Raw genomic sequence first — 26,239 nt, forward strand, 5'->3', positions numbered from 1 at the left:
GAATTTAATTAATTTCCAGGAGACCAAGGCACATGTTTAGAGAACACGGTCAATAAAAAAATCAAAGGCAACTTGTAATATTTTTCATGTATCATGTATTTTTCATGTTTTTCATATTTTTAGAGTATTTGATTAATGATTGATTCATATGTACACCTCGTTATTTGTGAATCAATTTGCAAGTTCTTATAACAAATCAAAGCTATGCAGTTATTGGCATTTATGAGCCATGAGCAACTTCAGAATGATTTTTTATGAGCAAAATAAAGTCTGTTGTTAATATTACTGGAAAAGACTAACATTAGAGACACAAGTTACAATCATGTCTCAAACATGAATTTAGAAGCTGCAGTGTTTTTGCTAACAAGCTGCTCAAACTTGTTAACAATTTGCCATGACTGAACAGCTTTATAAGCCAAGAAAGCAATTGCAATTTTAAAATCATAAAAAAAAAACACCACTGAGAAACCATAATTATCACAACATCAGAGGCAATATGATAGCAAAATGTTTATTATGATAACAAAATGTCTATTTACAGCACACCACCCTGTTAGGAGGTGCACTTTTTTTTTTTTGTCATTCTGATTTTAAGTCATTAAATAAACAACTCAAATGTCATTAAAAATAAAAGGTTTTACTTACATACTTTTAACATTTTAAAACTCAGACAAAAGAGATCTGGTAGGATACAAATATGCAAAGAAGATGAAAACAAAAGGTGCCAGCAAAGTTCCAAAGAGAAATATCAACAATTGTTATTTATCCCTTTTGTAAAATGGTGCATATAAAATCCATAGATCTAAATACACAAAATTCATTTTAAAATCATAGAACTTAAACATCTCCCCAGGAAATAAAGGTAGGCTAATACAAAAATAAAACCAATGTCCACAATCTATCTGAAAAGACAATTCAAGCAACATCTTATTAGAAAGGCAATTGTGTTTAAGTTTGCATCCCCTGCCTGACCACATTTAGTCTAATATGTACACACATAATAAACAACAGATATTACATTTGCTTGAATCAGTGTGCTTCCTGGCTGGGTGAACATAATGGGCTGGTTTTAACACCTGCTTTAGTGCTTCCGTCAAATCTTTAGCTTAGTACAGGGCTTATTTTGAACCCCTGAAACTAGCTCCAAGGGTTCAGTCAGATAGTTGTACTGCTTTCTGAGTTACACCGAAAGAAGATAACATTATCTAGCCTCCCATGCTGGACTGCACAACGATGTAATACAGAAAAAAAACTTAAATATCAGTACAGATGGTGTATCGCGGCAATTTTGCCACATTCTATTCCTTCCTTGTGCATAATGTCCCGCCTACAAAACTAATTATTGCACTTTGAATATTAAAATCCAGCATCAGAAAGTAACCAGTGAACATGATAAAAGCTTGAAGATCTGAAATTGGGTCAAAATACAACAGGAAAAAGAAAGAAAGAAAAAAAGCTGAGGTAAATGTAAAACCCCTTTCATGATTCTATGATCATTTTGGTGCAGTTAATCAATACCAATAAAATGTTTTCCACCACTTCCTCCACTCAAAACATGCCAACTAAAACAAATACAAAACTAATTCGGTGCCAGCGACAAATAAAATTGTCTCACCATGAAGACTGACAACTGCATCTTGTTTTCGCTATGAAATGTCTGGTTTCATATCGCTCTTTCTCCTCTAACAAGAGAGACGGAGAGTGTGTGTAAAGGTTTTCAGTCTGTCACTTTAGCAGCTTCGAAGTTGACTGCCAGTTTCCTGTGTTTCCGCTTGGAGGCCGAGCCAGGCGTGTGAGGATTGGCGTTCTGCCTGGGCGTCTTGGGTGTGGGCTTATCTGCAGGCTCATGGGTGCTGATGGGTGGGGGGGTCTTGGGGGCAGATGAGGTCACTGAGGCAGATGCAGCCGGTCCACCGCCCGGGGTCTGACCAGCATAGGCTGAGCTGCCTGACACTTGCTTTGCCTCTTGGTTCTTGGTTCTGCCCGAAACTCGCTTCTTGGTCACCTAAAGACGCAATGGCAAGTTATAGCTAAAGTGGTATATGAGGGTAAAAGGGGTCAATGACAAATAAGTGTGTCCATGATACTCTTTGTATTTATGTTAGTTTCATATGATTATGCAAAACTTTCATACCAATCTCAAGAAAGGTTACATTAAACAACTTTAAAAACATCAACCATTAACTAAAAAAACAACATTTTCAAAACAACAACCTGAATTTCTAAAATGCTTTTAAATATGGTTTAATTGTAAATAGGAACTTTTAACATTATTCGTTCAGAAATATAAATTAAATTGTTTGGGTTGTTCCTCCACATGACAATTTATAACCTGAACCCAGACTAAAAAGAAATCAAAAGACTTCATATGTGTCTAGGTGAAGCCTCTGAAAATATCAAGGTTTTATGTTTTTTTTCTTTTTTTTCTTTGCATTTTAGTTGAACCGCATGATTTTTGGTCGAACCACATGACTTTCATTTGGTGGACAAGAGATGGTGTGCAGGTAGACATTTTTAGCTGGCAGAATACAGATCAAAATTTTAACAGTATTTCCTTAACTGAAACGGATTTGCCTGATAGCTCTGAGGTGGATTATATAATAATAATAATAATAAAAACAAGAAGAAAGAAATATATTACTAATATAATACAACTGCAAAGTAAAATACTGCAGGTAATAAAGGTAACTACATGGGTTAACATGGGGAACAGGACTGTAAAATAAAGTGCAACCTAATTATTTTACAATAGTAAAATTACAATATTTTTGACTTAATTTCTTCACTTGCAAGAGTTAAACCCTCAAGCTTTTATTTTGTCAGAAAACTGCAGAGACCTTTAAGGGTCTTTGACAACAGGCTTACAAACACAGTGTGCAATAAACTGTATAAATCATTTAATTAAAATACTGCAATGCGAGTCAACTTGATGTCAGAGAGAAGAGAAAGCGCAGCTTTTATTAGTGTTCAAATATTCAGAATCAAGATGTATGAAAAAATCTCTGTTTTTGACAACGCTATTAAGAACACCTCACCTGAAGGGGAACAAACTGGTTGTGGGATCCACTGGCTGCAGATGGCACAGGGGCCCGTGCTCCAGGAAAAGTGCCTCCATAGAACGGCTGCCCTTGGTGAGGAAACTGCATTCCCCAATGAAGAGGTCCAAACCCTTGTGGGGGGATCAGAAGACTACCTGTGTAAATAATACATCAGAACAAGTGTAAATGCAAGGACATCTGCAGTAAAAGAACAGGATTTAACATAAAACCAACAATGCAATGACTCAGACCTGCTGGCTGACCAAACATGGAGGGATGAGGCCCGAGAGGCCTCATCTGCTGGACTCCAGGGAATATGGGAGGAGGCAGTGGGAATGAACCCAACGAGTTCTGCAAAGACCGACAAGCACTAAAAATGAATACTGTATTCCATGAGGCACCTGCTCATGAAGCATATACTTGATCACACCATGAGAAAAGACATGTAGTACTATCATATATTGAATTCTTCAATGTTTTGATTTGCTAATTTGATGAGACAACTGATAGTGACATTTACCAATCGTTGAAGGGCAAAGAGCGCAGCTTTCTCTTTGGCTTCAGTTTCATACTGACACTGTGGACCGTGAACCAGCAGACCATTAGACAACTTCACCTGACAGACTGTCAGACTCTAAGAACAAGAAAAAGAGCAAACGAGATGGAAATATGGATGAGGAGGTTCACTAACCTTGCGTATGGACAAATTTGTGAATGAAATCTACGTATGAAAGTTTTCACAAACAAGTCATGATTCATTGATAACTTTTGTGCAAAAAAGGTATAAAAGTAAAAAGTAGAAACCACATGTATGCAAAGATCACATACTCTGACATTCATAATATTCTCATGTTTGTCTTAGTATTTGATTAGCCATAACTGGTATTTGTCATAACTGCTTTTCATTGTTCAAAATGCTATAGTGCGATGGAAAAGAGAAAAAAATAAATAATCTCTGCATAAAAAAAAAAATTACGTCGCATTGACGGCTAAAAATGGCGGTCTAAACAGATGCATTCAAATTAAATTTGACGCATTCAAATTCAAAGGTTTAATCGCATTAAATTTTTGCACTGAACATTCTTTGTGTAAACAGGCCTTCAGACTGATTTTCCCAGAAGTTCTCCAGTGCGTATAAATACAAATAATCCAAGCAATTATTAGTGAATCAGACCCCATTGTTTTATGTCAATTATGAAAATATATGGCTTAGGTATTTTTTATTGTAATTTCTCCAGATTTATGGTTAGTTATTGTAAAGATCCATCTAAATTAAAAATATAACTGAATTATGATTGGCTTTCTTTTTTTGCAGATCTTTTTACATTTAAAATGTAACTTTTTAAATTTAATCTATATTGCAAATTTCTCTAAATCTTACTCATTCTATCTCTAGGCCCATTTATTGTAACTTAATTGTTGCTTTTAAATTTTCCTGTATAATAAATGAAATGAAATGAAATGAAATGAAATAGACAGATGTGGGTGAAGTTTGTGAGATGGACTAACCTGTCTGTTGCGGAGGAAGGCAAACTCTGGCGGTCCCATCCCAAGCCCCATGCATACGCGCCCGAGCTCAGTGGCCATGCTGGGCAGGAGGGGCGGCTGTCCAGCCAGAGGAGGAGGAAGAGGAGCTGCAGTCAGAGCTGGGGCGTCAGCCTGAGGAGTGTTTATCCGAGCAGCTAAGGGACAGAGAATGCCCGCAATTATTCCCTGTGCATATCTCAAAGTATAAGAATTAAGCATCTAGTTACTGAATTATAGTTCCACAGCCCAAAATCATAGAGATTGATTCTGGTTATGATTGGACACATGCAGTACCTAGTTTTTTGCTGGAGCGTCTCTTGCTCTGCAGTTGGCTGTTGGGGTTTGCTGAATTCTGGCCATCAGAAGTGGCATCAGGGGCAGAGCTGGTTCCAGAGCTGTCAATCTTCAACATTTCTTTCAATACCAGAGTTCCCTTCTGCTCAAAGAAAAGAAAAAACATTTTAAAACATTAAATAAACTATTTTTTGCAGAAGAATTCCCCAAAATAGTGATGTGAGAAACATGGACTACGCACCATGGCAAAGGACTGTGGTGAAAGAGGCTCTCCTGATTGGTTCTTGGGCTCTTTAGGCAGATGATGCTGGGTGGGCTCAGGATCCTTTGAGATCTTTAGATTGGCTAAAAGCTCCTCAAACTCAGTAGGTGCCTGTAAACAAATAAATAAATTACATTTATCATAGCTAATGAAATATACAGAAACATATTTTAAAGTGTTGCTTCATATTCGTTTCACAGTCTGCAATATTAGGCCGGCATGGCACAACTGATATGCAAGATAATCATTGTTGCGTGACTCATAGTGTGAGAGAGGAATATGTATTTATTTTACATGGTTGTGGCAGTAATCGTCAGTCAAGCAGTTGGTTTAATTTAGATACGAGTTGAATGGGCAGTCAAGAACGGATAATGGGGTTGGGTCTTGGTGGCTTTTTGATTTATAGGCTAATACATTAAGATTTTTCAACCCAGTATACAAGATCATTAAAGGAATAGTTCACCCAAAAGTGGAAATTCTTTCACTATTTATTCACCCTCATGTCCCAAATCTGTATGAATTGTTCTTCTGCAAAACACGGAAGATGATATTTTGAAGAATGTTGGACCCCATTGACTTCCATTGAATGGACAGAAAAAACACTGTTATATACTCATCCTCAGGCCTGTATGACTATTTTGACTGAACTATCCCTTCAACATTCCACTCAGAAAGCACAAATGACGGTACCTTATTTGAAGGGCCCTGTACGAGAGCCGTATTCAGATCCTCATTTCTCTTCAGGAGTCTAATACTGCCACCTGAGGCCTGCAAAATTAATACACTTATTAAGCATTTAGAAAGAAAAACTGACATCAGAATAAAAGATACTGTATAAAGGTGAACTGTAAAAAATGATATTGTGTAACTAGTGACAGTGACCAGATGATGGTGCTTGATAGCTGAATTATACAACGTGGTGTGTATGAAATCTGCAAACATACAAATTTGTTGGACGGGTCGCTGCCTTGGCTCTGTTTATTTTGTCCCTCCAGCTGGTGCTGATGTGGCACTGGTCCACTGCTTTTCCCATCCTTTCACAAATAACACCAGGTAAACGTCATGCATCATATATAACAAACAATAGGGGCTTTCATACCGGGTAGTTATAGGAACTTAGTCATAGGAACTAGCCACCAGTGTGGTTCCCCCAGAACTGAATGTTCCCCAAGGGCCATTTTTCTGGTTGCATTCACACAATCAGTAGGAACTCTGAAGTGACGTAAGCCGCGATTGTTGTTGTGACTTTTATTTTGCCGCTTAGAACGCCAGAGCCTGAGCACACAGCGCTCCTATTCTCCATTCATTTATGATCTGTTTAACAGTCCTGTCTTATACGTTATTAGATACTGTTATACAAAGAAAGAAGAGAGTATATGAAAAAGTATTAGCGTTTGCCGTGTGGTTGATGCCCAATGTCGCTAGCTGAGCAGAAATTCACAATCGTGTTTCGGTTGGTCCTGTGGTGGATTTTTAATAGATAAAATAGTAAACTGTATATCAAACTAACCATGTCTTTAACATCTAACCTTACTTCCTTTTTCAGGCCTAACATGATAACACTTTGAAACAATGTACTAAAACGTTCTGTCCTGTGTTTTTGGATGTTGTATTTTTGCCATACCCGTTTGACTTTGGTTGTGTGAATAACACAAATATAAAAATAACAAATATAAGAATTGAAACTAGACAGATGACTAAATTTGAACCTTGTGATTAACAATGAAGTAATCATTAAAACAAAGTTTGCTTTACCTGGTAACAGAAGGGTTTGTGTATGAAAACCAATCAAATTGTGGGGAAATTATGTAATGCTTTAGTTGGTGGAATTCTCAATGGAATTTGTCTGAGATCCTCCGGCCTTGCTTCTTCTTGGGGGAGATTCTCTGAGAACTGCTCGAGAGATCCTCCGGCCGTGATTAAAGCATTTAAAGGACATTTGCTAAGGTATGTTTGTCGATTATTCCTGCGCAGGAAGAAAGCTAGTTAGGGAAGCAAGTTAGTTAGGTAGACTATATATTAAGCGTCGATTGGAGATGGCCCAGGTATTTATTAAGTGTCGATTGGAGACGTTAGGGATCGCGTCGATTGAAGACGTCCCCGGTAGACTTAGGTCAGATGAGATAGGACTTAGGTTTAGGGAAAAATCTACGACAGTCCCCTCAGCGTAAAGGTTGAGAGGTCCATCTATCACTGTTTTCCATGTTCGTAGAGTCAGTTTGTGGAGTAAATGGGCTATAATCTGTATAATCTCTAAATCTTTTTTTTTTTTTTTTTGTAAAGGCAGGTGCTGGTGTTGGTGTTTCGCATGTGTTTGACCATTCAGTGCACACTTATTTCACTGGTAGTTCCTATTGTGCTGGGTTAGACCCTTATCTGAAGTAGGAGCTAATTTAGTCCTCCCAAAAGGCATTCCTATTACTAAAATCGTTCCCAGTTTCTGCGGTGCGAACACGCCAAAAAGAGAAAACTTCCATCATTAGTTCTTGGAACTATGAAAAGGTTCCTCTGGTGCGAACAAGTTTATGTTTTTCTGTATTCTATTTTATTTCTGTTAATTTTTTTCAAGTAACGTAAATGTTTTTTAGTATTTTTAGTTTTAGTTAACGATAACACTGATCACAAACATGCACACAGAGTAAGAGAGAGTACTTACATTATTTTGCCAGTGAGCTGGTGGTTTCTGGGGCATTCCTGAACTCTGAAGAGACTGCCATACATTACTGAACTCCTTCTCATTACCAGAGCCCTACAGGAACACACAAGCAACGATGTTATAATGCATTACGGACAATCCCCAGAGCAGAAAGCCCTTTTAACCTCACACCCTTCGTACATACCTTGTGTTGGTTTTTCTGGTTTAGGCCTTTGTGAGGAGAGTTTCTGTTGCCCTGAGAGTCAGTCCTGAGATTGAAACTTTGTCGGCCATTCTGCTGCTGTCAATAGGAAATTCAACACAGTCAGACTGTCCTCACTTGAACAAAATACTTCTCTTTGCATTATTGAAGAGGAACCTGTTGGCACTGCACATATTTTTACTTCTACTTTCTAATGACTTTAATATAATTACACTTAATATTAAGACCTAGAGGAGTTGCTAAAACCATGCTTCAGAGATATTGGACTCGGGCACAAGGAGCATAAAGTAAGATCTTCACCCATTAAAAATCTATTAGTTAGTCTGGAGTGGCCTATTCGCTAGCAGAGATTCAACGAGGGCCTGCTTATGAGAGATAGATGTTTGGCCAGTACCTGCGTAGGTATAAACGGTGAGCGTGGCGAGTGATTAAGGCCGCCCAGCTGACTCTTGTGTGTAACATGAGATGAGGACGAGGGCTGGGGTTTGACGATGGCCGTGAGTTTGTGAGAGCCCTGCTCCTTCCTGCTGCCATGACTCAGGTTGATTAAGGCACTGGGGGGCAGTCGATAGCCACGTCCAGGAGAACACCTACACACAGAGCACACACATTCACTCAAAGTCTTTAGATGTACAAAGACAGAGAGCTCATATTACTATAAATGGGAGAAAGTGCAACACGCAATACTGCGGAATAAAAGAGCCAATCGGTAGTCATTGTGTCACTGCAGCTGCCTTTCTGAGACGCGTGCTTATGAATGCATTTGCGCATTGGCTGGTCCAGCCTGAAAAATGCAGTTTTTTTGTCATCATTTGAGCATTTAGAAACAAAATTTAGAAACAAGTTGTTGTCAGATTTCTTTGGCCATTTCAAAATTCAAATGTGAAATTTATTCATACCTTTGGTGAACAGCTTTGGAGAATTTGATGTTTCTCCATTCAAAGAGCTGTACTTGCATGACTGAAATAGCTGCCCGAGAGGCGTTTCAAAGATGGCCGCCGAGTGAAATTACTTGCCTTTGGCTCGGTTTACATCTGGTATTAAAATGCGTTTTGGTCAATCAGATCAGAAGTAGACAAGGAAGACACATTCCCGTTTACACCTGGTGTTTTAATCTGTCTCTTTTGTCCACTTTCAACCACTTCTGTCCTGATTTCTTCGAGGGGAGGGTCTATGGGCGGGTACATGTATGGATTTTTTCAGATCTTTCGATCTAATGGACAAAATAAGCTTGCGTAATTTACGCCACCAGACCACATTGAATGCTGTGAGGGCATGGTGAGAGAACATTGTGCTTGGCAAGTTTTCGTCTTCCAACCAAAATGCCAACAAAGATAATATCCCATCTGGCTAGTGTTGGAGATTTTCCTTTGCCTCATGTAAAAGTCTGTATTGCTGTGTCTCAGACAGAAACCAGGTTAAATCAGGTTAAATCAGGTCAAAGGGTCTGTGAGGATGGAAAAGTACCTAACAAGCTCAGAGAGAAGATGTGTATAGGTGGTTGATAAGATGGTACTAAAAACATGTTAATTAAAAATGATGGATGCACTAGAACACTGCAGGTGCAGAGAGTCATGTTACCAGAGATATTTTTAAAAATGGGTGTGGCCAAAGACTTTTCCACCAATAGAAAGATGTCTCCAGGAAAGATGATTCTAACGGTAACGAGATCTCGAGGCGGAGCAAAAAAAAGAAAAAGATAGCTGATTGGCTACCTAGTGATAAGAAAAAGGTATAAAACCTGAAGCCTGACCATTGCAAGTCAGATGGCCAGCTGGCATCTCACTTTGTTGCTTGTCAATAAAGTTAATTCTTCTGAGACCTGGAGCTTCGACTCTTGAGAGATTTCTTTGAGACCCGATTTGAGGACTTTGAATTTGCTACAACACTAGCGCGCTTCCCATAATGTTTACACATTAGGTCAGTAGGCAGAGAGTAGGCATTCGACCACATGAGCGTTTACACTATGAAAGCAATCCGGTCTAATGTGGTTTCGGCTACCTCTGGAAGTGGTTAAAAGTGGTTAAGTTCAAAATGTTTTGCACCCAGTTTACACCTGTATTTAGCGTTGTCCACTTGTGATCCAATCGACCAAAACGCCTATTTATACCAGGTGTATAGAGGACCTATGATTCAGTACAATCACTTTACTACAGCACAGCGTTCAGCAGCCATTACTCTAGTCTCCAGCAGTTTAATAGCTGCTTATTATTTTTTGTGGAAACCGTGATACATGTTTTTCAGAATTCTTTTGATGATAGAACGTTTAAAACAAAAGCATTTATTTAAAATCCTTTGTAACACTGTATATAACTTTACTGTTACTTAACAAATTAATGTGGCAACCCTGAATAAAAACACTTTCTTACTAACCCCAAACTTTTGAACAGTAGACTATGTGTATGCATTATATAAAGAATATTTCTAAATTTGCATTGTCCATTCAGAGCTTCTGTACCTGACAGTGAGTCCTCCAGCAAACTCCTCATCAAACAGCACTTCATACAGAACTTCAGCCTCGCGTTCAGCTGATGGACCAGGAAAAAGAAAGAATGAAGAACAAAAACCAAACGCAGAAGGATGCCAGAGAGTTTGTGTTGGCTTTTACCTCCTTTTATACCAATGACAGTTCCCCGAAGGCCAAGTGGAACAGAGAAGCTCTCTCTCACATTGACCACACGGTCAAACAGATGATACTCTGCATCGGGATCTGGAATAACACCAAACTGCTGCTCCAGAGGCTGTACACACACACACACACACACACACACACACACTTTTACTTGTATATCTAAATTTGGACATTCCATAGAGTTCTATTGTTTTTATATACAGCTAGTAATAAATACTATAACCTAGGATTACCTAATCCTAATCCACACTTTTTTCTTTTTTACAAACTAGTCTTCAAAAGGAAGTTTTGGGAGGTTTTGTCAGGCTTAGCTCACTTCTTTTGTCCCCAAAATATGGTTAAGTAGGTACACACAAAATACACACACATACATATAGTACCTTATTCACTATAAGCTATTTTAGGCACAAACTGCTATATTGTTGCAGTTCATGCTACCGTAATAATAATATATTTCTCAATGTTTGATTTTAATGACATTTGTGTCATATACATAACATTGATGCCACATACATCATACATGTATACAGACATCATGCACGTGTCACATTAATCAAACATGTAAACAGTGACACACATACCCTAAAAAGCAGATGGGGCTTCACGGTGACCCGCACTTTCTTGTTCATCTTCTTTGCCTGTCACCCAGAGAAATCAACACAACAACATAAGGACAGGAACAACAACAGTGATTGTTGAGGTTCTAGAGGTCTGTATGTGATCCTTACCTTCGTTTTCTCCAGCTCCTCCTCAATCTTCTCCACAATGCCACCGTCCAGGATCTGCAGATCACATGATGCACGGGAGGTGGAGCTGACCGGATGGGTTTTCAACCAGCCCTGGATCTCCTGGATCTTCTCAGCCCTTTTCATTCAAAGAATCACAAATGATAAACAGTCACCACCAAGTCTGGCATTCTGAAAATGTGAGTACTACTGCTTGTCTAAAACAGATTAAAACCCCACCCATTCTCATCCACTCCAGGCCAGATGTCATCTTCGTAAAAGACGTCATCGTGACTGTTTCGTGCAATGAAGTCAAACACCTCTGAAAATCTGAGAGACAAAGACAAGAAATTTTATTCACACAAAAACAGATGCAACCACAGGCACACACACATGACCTCAAATACGCATACACACCTCTCTAAGTACTCAGCCAAGAGATCTTCTACAGCAGCAGAGTACAGCCACTCCTTCTCTGTCCTCTTGGTATAGCCAGGAACTTCCTCATTCTTCTTGTTGAACTTGAGATTAAGGCCCACATTGACTTTCTGCTCTCCATGAGGACTGAAAAGTGCAAAATTGATTCAAAAGCCATTTTTAGACTAAATTGTATTATATTGTTAATTAAATAATGAAAATACAATTCTGTGGATGTATATTAAAATTGTGATCGATAACCAATAAAATGACCGATTTTGTAATTGTATGCTATTGTCGAAATAAATAATAAAACACTAAAAACTAAAATCCCTTTAAATGCTGCAACTCAATATAGACATCATACATTGTTATACGTATATAGAGTGTGAAAAATGTATATTCATTTTGAGATCTGCTAAAGATTACATTTAACAGTGTTATTAAATCAGTGGTCATCTATGTAAAAATAAGGGAAATGAGCTGCACAATTAAATGTCCAAAATTTTGTGTGTGTGTGTGTGTTTGCGCGCATGTATCCCTATCAAATTTATCAATTTTAGCTGGATAACTAATACCAGATTATTTGATTAACTAAAATTGCTTGGCAAATAACGCAGATATTAAATGTAAACCTAGGATCTATAATTGGTTAAAGATTTGGATACTTTTGCAAAGCCCTGTATAAGGAGTAAATTGGAATTATGAAATAAATAAAATATAAACTACCAAGTATGCACTGTTTTTCAAAACCTGAATTCCACTGACTTTTTTTTGGATCCTCGTCCGATGAAGATGCTGCCGGAGAACCTTGAGACGAGGTAGCTGGTGATACCAAGGCGAGAGGCGAGCACATACCCGGGACAGTACTTCACCGAGTATTTCTGAATGAAAACAAAAGACTATTGGTAAAATCTGAAAATAAAAGCAGTACGAAGACCTAGACCAAAGGTACAGTGTTAAATATATAAATAAACTAAAGAACAACACGATTCAGTCAGAGAGTACAGTGGAGAGTGGGTAAGCTTTACAGACTCAAGACTTACATGCTGGTTCTGTATTAAGGCATCCAGTTGAGGTTCACATGGTACAGTGAAGACCACTCTGACTCGTCCCTCACTGATGACATCACTAGAATCTTGCACCTAAGCAAACAAAACATCCTTCATTACTGGCATTTAACTATTGGAGATAGTCTGGACTGGAGAGCACAAAATAAACTGTACTTACATCTCCCATTGCACCGTAATATGGATTTCCAACCATAAAGACAGCGGTTCCAAGGGGAAACAGCTCCTCCAGTGTTTTGAAGCGCGCCAATGACGAATCAAAGGTTTTGATATCCTAGAGTGCAAAAAATCCCATCAAGATATATACTATATGAGGCCATGAAAGGCTGCATTTATTTGATCAAATTTACAGTAAAATTGTGAAATGTTATTATAATTTAAAATACCCGTTTTCAATTGTAATATTTGTAAAAATGTAATTTAATTCTGTCATGGCAAAGCTGAATAATTGGGAATTTTGGTATATTTCGCAATATTACTGTTTGAACTATTTTTTTTTTTTTTTTATCAAATGAATGCAAATGAATTGGTGAGTATATGAAACTTCTTTTAAAATGTAATTAAAAAAAAAAAATTCTTAATTACTCCAAACTTTTGACTAGTGTATATACTGTATATTTTTGGGCTGGTGTGAATATTTACCTTCACAATGGTCTGGTATGGAAAGGGCAGGACCTGTTTGGCAAACTGCTTCTCCAGATGGACCGTTCCGTTCTGACCAATGACATACTTCCTGCCTGTCAGCAGCTGGGCGTAAACCACCACCTCAGTCTCTTTGATCACAATGCCTTTACGTCTGCTGAAGCTGCAAACCAGACACAGAGATATTTTACATATGGACACTACATTCATGCTCAACCTGACAGAATTCAAAAAATGCTAATGTTTCTAAGACTCTGAACATGCAAAGCTAATATTGTTACTGAAAAATATTAGTTTATACAGTATCAGAGACAGACTTTTGCCTATTATTATATATGGATATTTTTGTATGGATATCTAGTTTACTTGCTACTAAGAGTCTCAAACTAAAATCTGTGCATCTTTCAAATATCAAAATCAAATTAACTTGGGCAAATCCACCGATGAGTATAGAACTTCTCCAGTACCATACTTTGTTTCTGGGTAGACTCTGGGTAAAAAGCTCACACCTGGAAGTCACATATGAGCCAGCTAATCTCTTACGATTTGGCAATTGCCATTTCTGTGTCCAGTATGTACATCAGATGATCAGTGAATGAATCAGTTTCATAACTTACGCAATATTCTTGTTGATAAACTTATTACAAATGAGAAATAATGAAAATAAAAGGGGCAGCATACTGCTCTGTGAGGCCTTGCACTTCTTTGACCCACTCCTTCTGCTCTTTATCAGTCAGATGGGTCACTTTAGTAGGCGGTACAGTGTTCTCCAGATACAACACCTGTGATCCTGAGGGTTCATCTAAAAAAAACCTGCAGACCAAGAGGGACACACTCTTAACGGACTAGCTTTATCTGACAGCATATAATCTTGAAATATCAGCACAACAAACAAACTTACTTTGTTTCTCCATCTGAAACAGCTACAACTCGAGCTTCCATCAAATGGGGCCAGTTCACAAACAAAGACTTTCCAAGAACCAGTGCTGAAACATCTTCCACCTGCAATAAAGAAAAACACACATATTAACACATTACCATAACCATGACATAACAGAACTTTAAAGTGTAGTTCAGTGTCTGAGACAGTCCGACATAAGGCATCTGAGGGGAAAAACTGCCCACCTGCTCCATCTCCTGGCAGGCTAAAATCTCCAGAATCATGTTCTCTCCTCTGCTGCTTTGCTGAAACACCAATACTCCACTCTTCTTCTTATAAAACTGTGAGAAATACAGCAGGACATCTGCATTAATCCTGTGATGACCTGACAATGATCCCCTTATTGGGATAATAAGTGCTGCAGACAGAGGGGTTGAGGGTTGTTTACTTTATGACGGATGTGCTGTAAGGTGGGGAAGCCGCAAAAGTAAAGCGCTCCTCTGTCAATCCTGCGCCCTACGTGATCCAGAGGTACACGCCAAGCATTCATCGGGATTGGTGTTTGCCTAACACACAAACACATTGGATGAGATTTCCAAAAGATAACAAATAAATATGTCAAGTGTCGACATTGTTCAGAGTGAATTGATGTGAAGTGGATGCTTTAACTGGAGTAAAATACTAGTAATGCATTTATTATTATTATTATTATTATTATTAATAATATTATTAATAATAGTATTTCTATTATTTTTTATTACTATTATTAACAAAGATAATAAAAAACAAATTAGGAATAATTTATTTATTTGTTAATTGTACTGTGTAAAATATTAATGTAAATACAAAAGTGTGACACCAAATAAATTAAGGCATGAGGTATTATTATTATTAACAAAAATTAACTAGAAATAAATTAGAATTTATCTGTTAATTGTAAAGTTAAAAACGTAAATGTATATACAATGGTGAGACACATCAAAATGAACGCATACTTTATTATTTATTTATTATTACTGATAATAATATAATTAGAATGCATCGGTTAATTGTGAAGTGTAAATGTAAATACAATTGCGACATCATTTTATTATAAGTATTATCAACATCATCAAAAATAATCAATAGAATCTAACAAATAATAAATAGAAATAATCCGAATGTATCTATTAATTTGAAAATGTTCAAATGTAAATTAATTCAAAAGAGTGACATACCGGTAATAATAAATAATAATAATTAAAATGTATGTTAATTATAAAGTATCAAGAGTAAAAAAAAAGCGACATCACATTTAAATGCATAGCTTATTATTATTATTAACAAAATAAATCATTTGAATTGATCTGTTAATTATAAAGTTAAAAGAGTAAATGTAAATACAATAGTGTGCCATAATAAAAATGAATGCATAATTTATTACTTGTATTATCAGTAAAAATAAATAAATAATAATTAGAAATGATAAATAGAACATGTTAACTATAAAGTGTCAAGTGTAAAGCACAAATACAAAAGTGTGCAACCTCGGCTTGCAGATTCAACATCAGAGTGGGCGACAGGACATACCTGACATGGCAGTGAACGATGTTGGGGAAGAGTTGTGGCAGAGAGGAGCTGTAGGCATAGTCCAGCTCTTTATCAAAGCAGTAGACGGCACACTCAGTATGTCTGTTCCTGGCTTTCTCCGACGGAGTCAGTTTATCAGTGTAGGGCTCCATAGCAGCTAACAAGCATTTCTGAACGCAAACACATACATATCATGAAAGTGCACTTACAACACAGATGTTATGGCAAGATACACAGTGAATGCAGATGTTTAAAGCACCTCGTCGATAAACGGGATGAGCACCACGGCCTCCCACTCCTGCTGTTTGCCATTCAGGTCCGTTTTGAAGTCTTGCGGGTAATACTCAACAATAGGTGAGCTCAGTGATGTCATCAGATGCTGTGAAGGACATACTGTCAGTGAATGACGATAAGTTTCAAACAAACATGAATGTGACGAGGATGTGAAGAGTGTGTCACCTGGTAACCCTGTGGAAGAAGGTCTTTGCTGGCTGATGGCAGGACGGCCAAGAGCTGCTCAAATGGCATGAAGGGTTTGGCCAGATCAAAGGTCAACTTGAGACTAGAGATGTTTCTCACATCAGAAAGGAAGGGAGCGTAGTGGTACGGATAATACCTGTAGTGATAAGAGAGGAGCACTAAGTTCCCTTTAAAGCCAACAGATCAAAACCAACCAGATTTATTTAAGTCACCATGAAATCAAAATTGACCATTTTTTATGGAAAATTGCAGTATTTATTATAAATGATTTATCCATGCACATTTTTTTTCAAATTCATGTGCCCTCATAATCTTTAATCAAAATAACTTCCTCTCCCTCGTGCAGCGTCATCTCTTCTCTGATGATGTGTTTACTGGTGTGAGGACGGGACAACCTGTCACTCACATTAAAGATCCACCAATAGCAAACCACAACCATCCAATCAATTTCCAATGGACAAAATCAAGCCCCCCCCCCCCTACATTTTTCTTGCTCAGGAAGCCGTTTCATTGGGATATACATCACAACAGGAAAGAATAGACTATCTGAACTTCCGTTTCATGCCGACATTAATACATGTTTCCTAATACTTTTAAGTAGGACTGTATGATTAATCTAAAATTTAGATTCTAAATAAAATTGAAATCGCAATATGGCTTTGTGCGATTGTTAAATTGCAAAGGCTGTGAATTATTCAGCTCATTAGCTCATTATCCGCCGGTGTTTGCAGCGTCTCAGAACAGTTCAGTTTACAGTAAATTCTGCTCCACAAAAACTCATCTCTGAGTATGGGTCATTTATAACACTGGAAACACAACATGCACCAATCATCTTCCCAAACTTGTAATGAGAAGCACTTATCAAAAGAGAAGCTTTAAAAGGGCTCCCTGCGGCTTTCTGTCAAATTAAAAGTTTGATGGTTTCACGTTTAAAAATTAAGATAAGAATTAATAAATATCAGTATTGTAATTTTACAGTTGTAAAGTAAAATAAATAAATTATTATATTATTTCTCTTAAACTTTTTATTTTACAGAAAATTATTACAATATTGTTTTTAGTAATTTGTATATTTATTATTAAGTAATAGTAATTATAAAAATGAATAATTATTATTGTTGCTGTAATTATTGATTATTTTATATATATATATATATATATATATATATATATATATATATATATATATATATATATATATATATATATATATATATATATATATATATATATATATATATATATACACACACATATACACACATGTATGTATATGTATATGTGTATGTATATGTGTATATGTATATGTATATATAAAAATCACAATATTTTGGCCAAATTGTGCAGCCCTGCAAACAAGCAGAGCAAACCTGGATTATTTAGATTTATTCCTTGTTTTGTTTTGTTTTTTATCACATTTTAAATCCCATTATTTATCAGGGGAAAAAATTGCTATTAAGATTTATTACCTAAATCGTGCAGCACTACTTTTAAGCACGACTCACTACAATCTTTCACTCTCTCTTAGCTCACCAGCTCCAAGACTGAACTCCATGGTAGTAGTAATGCAAGATCCACTGGATTCCCTCCACGTAACATTTAGCCTGATTGGCCAAAAACTCACTGCAAGATTAACACGGAGAAAATTAGACTTTTCAGAACCGTTCATTTTCAAATGTACAGAGAAATCATACATCTTCCATCCTATCCAAATTTAAAATGAATGAAGACTCACTCTGAGACGACTTCAACACCCATCTTGGTCATGTAGTAGGTGCGCTTATACTGTCGAAACTCTGTTTCAAACATGTCATCATCCTCACCATCCTCCTCTGCGCCTTCTAGTGCATTGTGGGAAATATTAAGCCTTATTTAGAAGCTCAATTCTTTAAAATGTGTTTAAATGTCTGCTTGCACGTCCTTTTACAGTACATGCACTTACACAAAAAAGTACTGAGTAACATAAGGTAATTACTTAAACTTAATATGAGTTTAGGTTAGGTTCAGCTTTGGGTTCAGGGTTAGTACCTAGTTTTTATAGTAAGTCCATACACAGGACTATAAAATAAAGTGCTAGCCAGTGTCTAGACCAATTCTCAAGAGTAATGAATTTGGGGTGTGGGTTTGTGTACCTCTTCCTGGAGTGCTGTGAGATTCTCTGACTCCATCAAGAGCGGAAAGACAGAGAGAGTCGTCTGAAGACTAAAAACAAAGGAAACACTCAAAAATGACTCTCTGTTATTATTCTGACACTTATCTTCTTGTTCAAACCTGTCTGACACTCTTTCTTGTGTGAAACGCAAAAAAGAAATTCACATGGACATTTCATTTAGTTTGTCACACAATGCAATGATATGGCTTCATAACACTCAATACATATAGCACATTAGTTGTATGAACCACATTTATCATGCTTTTTTGGAATAGAAAAGATCCAGTTTCATTTTAGTGATGCACGGAAATGGATTTTTTTAACAAAACACTGAAACCAAAATTAAATTGTATTAAACTGCACTGTTTCGGTTAATAATTTCACCCCTCCAAAACTATCTATCTATCTATCTATCTATCTATCTATCTATCTATCTATCTATCTATCTATCTAATATATATATATATATATATATATATATATATATATATAAAATTAATTTCAGTATTTTTATTTGCCAAAATTTCAGTGCATCACTAGTTTTTTCTGAACAGCATCAAAAAAAGATATAAATATATTTGGTAATAATGTACGAGGTCTCGTTAATTAATTATTGCATTAACTAGCATTTACTAACATTAACTTACAATGAGCAATACATTAACAATATTTAATAATCTTTGTTAATTAGTTAATAAAAATACAACTAGTTCATGTTAACTCCATTAAATAATATGAACAGACACATTTGTTTTTAACAAAGCATTAGTACTTGCTGAAATGATTAACTAATATTGCTAAATGCATTAGTAATTTTTAATGTTGACTAATGTAGTTAACTTATGTCAGCAAATAGAACCTTATAGTAAAAGGTTAACAAATATTAATTTTCTTAAAAATGGTTATTAAGGATCAGCTAGAGAGTTACACAATAAACTAGAAAAGAGCAGTCAGCACTCATTCATTAAAGACCCATTCATGAGGAGACAAAAGTGGTGAGAGCAGAAACAGAGGCATTTGACTTATGGGACAAATGCAGCAGAGCAGCACATTATTCTACAGCAAGGTTACTTTAAACACCACGGTTCTAAAACAAGGATAGGTTCATTGTTTGTCATGATTTTAAACGTGTATAGGAAAATTTGACTGAAATGAGAGGAATAAAAACCACCTCATACAGTGTGTTTGGGTGTGCCATCCGTCTGGCTGCTGCATGCTGCTAATATTCACCTTTCTCTTCTTCAAGGCTTTGACATCAGCCTCCTCGGCGGCCAGCCCGGCTGCTTCGTTCAGGTATTTGTTCCCCACCTTACTTTCAAACCACTTCAGATCCACGAACACCTCACTGAAGTGCTCACGATCAAACTGAGAACAGAGAAGAGGATAATGACATGGAGTAAGAGCTGAAGAGCTGGATTTAAAATCCCCTCCTCTTTTTTTATATTTTCTTAAATCTGATGCATCAGGTCTGGTGTTAATGTGGCAGGCGATGTCTGTATTTGGCATCTGAGAGGTGACTGAGGGTCTGACCCACGTTAATCACTTACAAATGTAGAACATAGTGTGTCAAAGATAATGTCCACATTAGCAAAAAGAACAGAAAACCATGTTCAGAAGATGCTAGAATTATCTGAATTGCTAATCAATCAGAACCTGTAGAAATGAAGTCAACTGATTATCCATATGCCTTTAAAGGTTGTATCAGTGATTTCAGGCCCAAAAAAAAAACACTCAAAACCAAAACAAATAGTGTTCTAACCAATCACCGACAGGGGTGGGTGTTGTGAGGTTTTGAGCCAGCTTCTTCTTCAGCTCCGACTTCGCGTGCAGCCGTGCACAAGCACAAAACCTCACAACACCCTCCCCCTGTCGGTGATTGGTTGGAACACTATTTGTTTTGGTTTTGAGTGGTTGGTGAAACCAGTTGTTTTTGTGTGCAGATCTCAGAGCCTAGGCTGCCTACAGAGACGCGTTTTTTTGACGGCATGCTTATGGGGCGGGCAGCTAGTGGATCGTTAGGAAAGATTAGATGAATGTGATCTTTTTTTGGGGGGGCCTGAAATCACTGATACAACCTTTAAGTAGTTCAAGGTTGGATCCTCTTACTCATTTCTACGGCCTTTGGAAGTGTGGAGAACTTTGTCTTCAGTAAACTCTCTCAAATTTTTGAACTTCAACTTTTCAGCATATTGGTATCTTTATCTAGTTGTGTTCCCTAACAGAGTGGAATATGTGGAGTACAGTCCAAGTATAGTGTAGTAAAACAATACAACACAGTATAATAGTGTGTAGTACAACATAGAGGGTGGGCAACACATAAAATATAAATTACTTTCAATGATATTTGATAAAACTGTTTTTTAAAAATTAGGTTACTGAATTATTGTTGTTGTTGTTTATTATAAGTTACTGTAATCTACTACATTGAAAATTCTAAATACAAATCGAATTGAAAATTAGCAAGGCATGTTTTTCATACTGTTTATAACTAAATAAAGTGAAAAATATTAAATCCTGTTGTTCACTTATATGCATCTGTATAGCATACATTAGACACCAAACGTTTGAACTAGGGGTGGGAAATCTTCCCAAAATTTCAAATCACGATCTTATAACAAACAATCACGATCCATGATCTGAATCGCGATCTTCTTAATTTTGAGACATACTGTCGAGAATATCCAGACTGGAGCAAGCCTATGGACTTATCTATTTGCACAATTTAAAACACAGTATTGCATATATATATATATATATATATATATATATATATATATATACACACATATACATATATACATATACATAACGAGTAACATGTTCATGCAGGTTGCAAATGCAAACTTCAGAATATCTGACAGCTGGATTCAACTAAGTCTGCAAGGTTTGTGAAACTAAATGTTTATTAGATTTTCAAAGATTTGTAAATTATATAAATGCACATTTGCTGAACGCTGATGGTAAATGGGAAAGTATTAATAGTGTTTGCCTTTCTGTTACTTATAATTTAAAAGCAAACGCCATGACACTCTTTCGTATACAGTTTCCTTTCTTTGTTTAACAGATCTTTCCAGTAAGACAAATCTGTTAAACAGAGACCATAACTAATGAAGACGGAGAATGTGAGCGTTGTCTTCTCAGGCGCTGCCGTTCTCAGAGCGATCAAAATAAAAGTCCCGCTATTAGAAGGACATAAAAGATCACGATCTCCGCGATTCGCATGAAAAGTAGATTGTGGACGTCTTCAAGATCGATCACGATATAAAATCGCCAGATCGCTCAGCCGTAATTTGAACAGTCGTGCTAAACTGTAAATATTTGATATCTCACCCAGCACTATTATAGCATATTACAGAATAGCACAATATAGTATCATATAGTATAGTACAGTATAGTAAGAATACTTGTCTTTTCTTGCACTGTGAAAATAATACTGGGTGTGCATTACTGATAATGCATTGACACTTTTGTGGAAAAAATACCAAACACTCACCTCTGACAACTTCTCGAGGTACTTCTCAAAGTGGGTAAGGTTGAGATGACCGTTTTCATTCAGGTAGCCTGATGGAGACGACAATGATCAGCACTATTTCAGTATTACAGTACCATAACAAAGTCACATGCGCTGTGATTGGCTGGTGGACTGACTCACCCCCCAGACTGGGCAGCACGCTGATGTAAGTTCGATAGAGCAGCGGCAGAGCATCGTGATTGATGTGCAAGTGAGGAAGATGAGGGATAAAGTCATTCCCCACCAGGAAACCCATCAGAACCCAGTCGTCTATGATCCGCTCCAGGTCATACTCAAACGAGATCTTATTCTGATGGAAATACATGATAAATGATAACATGATTCAGCAGGTCATTTTCACAGCATATTACACTTGACATCTTGCCAACTGAGGCAGTATGTTGTTTACAATGACTTGTCAATCATTTAGCTTTGTTTTGGCATGAGTTGTGCTCGTCACGCTAAAGTTGAGTTGTATATATATTCTCACCCTGAGCTCTGAAAACTCATAGTCAATGTATTCCCTCATAAGGGAAAGATGGAGCAAGTGAAAGGTTGTCTCCTCAGGAGCTGTTATCCTACAGACCAGAAAAACTCATTATAAAGGAACACAATAAACTTTCATCTTGACACAGTGAAAATAATGCCACACATACCTCTTTTGTGCCTTTTTGCCTCCGAAGCGGACCTCCTCTCTGAGGAGAGAAAAATGAGGCTCGTGGCTAGTCAAGCCAAGCATTATCTACAAAAAAGAGAGCAAGAAGAAAAGAAAAAAAAACAGCTTAAAATCAATACAAACAAAATCGTTACGATTATGGCTGAATTCTCTCTATTATACACAACTGTGCTCACCAGGTCAGCATCCAGACCATAAAGGCAGTGTCTTGTGTTTGGGTTATGACTCGGTTTGGAGCTCTCAGAGCGAATGAACTCCATGATCTTGTGCTCTCCTTCACCAGGGGTCTGTGATGAAACGGGAATCAGAAGAACTTCACAGAAACACACACGACACAAAGCTCTGAAGTCTTGCAACTCACCTCATGACCAGACAAATACACGTTCACTCCCTGCCATGATTTGTCTGTGGACAGTTTGTTGTGAACAAAATACTTAAGCTGTTCCTGTAGCCTGGCCATGAAATCCGTTCCTACAGTGGTCAAGCAAGAGAAACAGATCTCTCAGAACATTATAGATCAGGGCCCACCAGTGAACCTCCCATAACAAAACACCCGACCAACCAATCCATATTTCAAACCCAACACAACATAAAATTTAGATCTAAATCTTCTTGATTTGATCCCTTTAAGGTTCTTATGTATCCTCCTGTACAATGATAGACAAATAATGGTATAACATCACTAGCATGAGACACAACAGCATGAGAGCGATAAAGATATGTATAAGACAACAGCATGAGAGTGATAAAAATGCACACGAACCAGGAGTGATGCAGTTAGAGTCAAATCTGGCCTCTGTGGGCAAAACTTCACCCTTTTCCAAGGCCTTCTTGATTTTATCCTCGGCTTCTTTCGCTGACCTTTAAAACACAGACAAAAGTTATTGCATTTTCATATTATTACTTTCAAGCTGATTCTGTGCTCAAGAAACCTTTCTTATTATATTATAGCTTATAAAACAACACTTATTTGAAATAGAAATCTTTTTTCAAATTATGAAGGTCTTTCAGAGCATGTGAGCGGAGCGGTGATATTCCCTCCGCTCACTCAGTCCGCTCTGGGCCACTCACTTGACCCAAAATGCCCTTTGTGATATGCTGGTTCGAGAAACTGTGAAATAATCAGTAGGTCTAAGATAATGGAGTTCAAATATTGTTTTAATGAAGTTGCGAACCTTATACACAAATGCACAGTTAACATCAAAGTTAAGAATGAAGAAGATGAAATTGAATGGGAGTGTGGAGAAAATGAATTAGCAAAGATTCATTTTGTGATATACTCAAAGCAAAGTTCTTTTTTGTTCTTTGATAAGGGGTAAAAAGAAGTTTGAAATACCAGTATATTGCTAGTGAACATCATAAAAAAAACCTTCATTTGTGTTTCGAAGATAAACGAAAGTCTAACGGGTTTGGAACGACATGAGGGTGATTAAATTATAATTTTCATTTTTGGGTGAACTATCCCTTTAAGAAAGCATATGATCATGTTGATTATGTTTGCACAAGCTCTGCAGTTTAACATCATGTAACTGTTATCTATAGGCCTTCTGTATTGAGACATGTATTGAAGAAATTCATTACAAACAGAAAGACGTATAGTACAGAGAAACTTCATGTCGGAGTGGGATTTGAGCGAACGTCGTTTTACCAGTGAGCGTGAGCAGTACATAAGTGGAGCTTTCGCTTGGGCGGAGAGCTATTGAGCGGAGAGCATTGGCATAGAGCGGAATATTGAGCGAAGCTCACATGCTTTGCTTATGATCAATTAAATGCATCCTTGCTGAATAAAATTTATATTAATTTCTTTATATAAATCTTGCACTAGCAGTCAGTTAGTTGTACACTAGTATCAATCTATGTAAAAAGCAATGCAAAAAGAATTTGAATAAAAATGCTTTTATATAACCAGTCAGAAAACCTTAAATAAAAATCCTAAAAGCAGCCTTCCATATTTTAGTCTAAATTCAATATACAAATATGCTCTGTACGGGTCTTTTGCTGTACCTGAATCTTCTCCCACGCTGCTGGTTCATCTTGGCCCTGGGTGCGACACCATCGACAGCCATGAAGAACACTTTCCTGGGCTTAATGATGCGAAAGAGCACCTCCAGGTAGTGAAATATGTCAGCGAATATTTTTTCTTCAGAAATACGGAAGTGTACATCCTCATCATTGGGGTGGGAACACTGGTGGATGATCCCATTCATATCTAAATATAGGTTGTCAAACTCTGGGATCTGTGATGAGGGAGAGAACACAAGTTGGCTGGTGTAAACTTGACAAAACATGACTAATGTCATGAACAATATAACGTAATTTCATAAATAGATTTAAATAGATAGATAGATAGATAGATAGATAAGATAGATAGATAGATAGATAGATAGATAGTTTAGTATAAACTCAATTGTTAATTCTAAAACTAAAAATTGTTTTTCGATAAGTGAAATAAAATGTAAAAATTAGATGAAGAACCTAAGTTGAATTAAGTTAAACTTCTAAACTTACTAAAACTTAAGTAAAAAGCTATAGGCTATATAAAATTACAAAATAAACATAAAAATTACAAAAGCACATAACAAAATTATTAAAAATTAAATTATATCAAAAATGAAAAATAAATAATAAAATAAATAATAAAAATAAATGCAAAATTTTGAAAATAAATACTAGTATAACAGTATATAAATAACACTGATTTAAACACTATATATAGTCCAATAAGTCACAAGTCCCCAAATCCGCTATCATTTTAATAAGTTAGCCACATTAAATGCAAAATTCATGCATTAAATATATTACAAAACAATTAACGTTACTGTTAATAACTGGCAGAATATAGGCTATGTTTCGAAACCTATTGAGCTGCCAAGATAGGGAACAAATTTGGGTTTCAAAGGGGCGTTCCGAAAAAGGTCCAGAAAGGTTGCCGACTGGGTAATGGTACTTGAATCACTTGCACCTGTAACTCCTCATCACAGCTAACGTTCGCTGAATGTTTAGCATTTGTAGCTCGTCCGAAAGCGCCTACGATCCTTAAATTGATGTCTAGTTAGACAGCACAGCTCATTAGATTTGAAGACACAACCATCATAGTGTACATCATAGATACAATGCCGATAAAACATAAAGATTACATTTCCTCTACACATAACACATTTATGGTGGAGGGACAGTAAAACTAAGGTTTTTGTGCCAGGTTTGATCTTCTGTTCACACAGCTGTAAATGATCTCTATGCGGCCTGTTATATTTAGCCAAACTAGCTCACCTGATGCTCCTTGACAACTTCACTCAGACACGGATACCGCTCCGATATCCATCGATAAAATTTAGGCACTCCCATCCTCCCGTGTAACTCTTCAAATAACAATAATGAAAAGAAAACCTATGCAGAAGCCAATGTGAGCAGAATTTCATAGACGGATTTTGCTAGACGGTTTTGTTTCTGTATGAGCTGTTACTGTCCAGCCAATAAAAACGTCCGTGTGGAAACTCGCATGATGT

The 26,239-nt window shown here is 36.8% G+C and overlaps 1 protein-coding gene across 2 annotated transcripts; it reads right to left on the reverse strand.

Moving 5' to 3' along the window:
* Nucleotides 1-482: 482 nt before the first annotated feature.
* xrn1 (5'-3' exoribonuclease 1) lies at nt 483-26,239 on the reverse strand. 2 transcript variants are annotated; one of them, XM_079875648.1, is made up of 42 exons: nt 26,004-26,239; nt 24,738-24,970; nt 23,497-23,594; nt 23,095-23,204; nt 22,910-23,020; nt 22,714-22,799; nt 22,548-22,635; nt 22,199-22,367; nt 22,040-22,107; nt 19,777-19,911; nt 18,527-18,596; nt 18,130-18,235; nt 17,928-18,017; nt 16,374-16,530; nt 16,174-16,293; nt 15,915-16,084; nt 14,794-14,911; nt 14,591-14,686; nt 14,367-14,467; nt 14,147-14,278; nt 13,466-13,628; nt 12,984-13,097; nt 12,800-12,898; nt 12,522-12,637; nt 11,754-11,900; nt 11,577-11,666; nt 11,340-11,475; nt 11,193-11,249; nt 10,588-10,720; nt 10,438-10,507; nt 8,374-8,569; nt 7,962-8,057; nt 7,778-7,870; nt 6,066-6,155; nt 5,812-5,889; nt 5,101-5,232; nt 4,860-5,001; nt 4,548-4,720; nt 3,559-3,672; nt 3,290-3,389; nt 3,036-3,193; nt 483-2,005 (listed from the first exon to the last, which is right to left on the reverse strand). In XM_079875648.1, the coding sequence occupies exons 1-42, from the start codon at nt 26,076-26,078 to the stop codon at nt 1,718-1,720; spliced, it is 5,118 nt and encodes a 1,705-aa protein (XP_079731774.1). In that variant the 5' UTR covers nt 26,079-26,239; the 3' UTR covers nt 483-1,717. The 2 variants fall into 2 exon arrangements, with proteins under 2 accessions (XP_079731774.1, XP_079731775.1); XM_079875649.1 differs by having other exon boundaries at nt 7,962-8,054; nt 26,004-26,218.

Source organism: Squalius cephalus (genome assembly GCF_949319135.1).
Source record: "Squalius cephalus genome assembly, chromosome: 7".
Taxonomy (NCBI): domain Eukaryota; kingdom Metazoa; phylum Chordata; class Actinopteri; order Cypriniformes; family Leuciscidae; genus Squalius; species Squalius cephalus.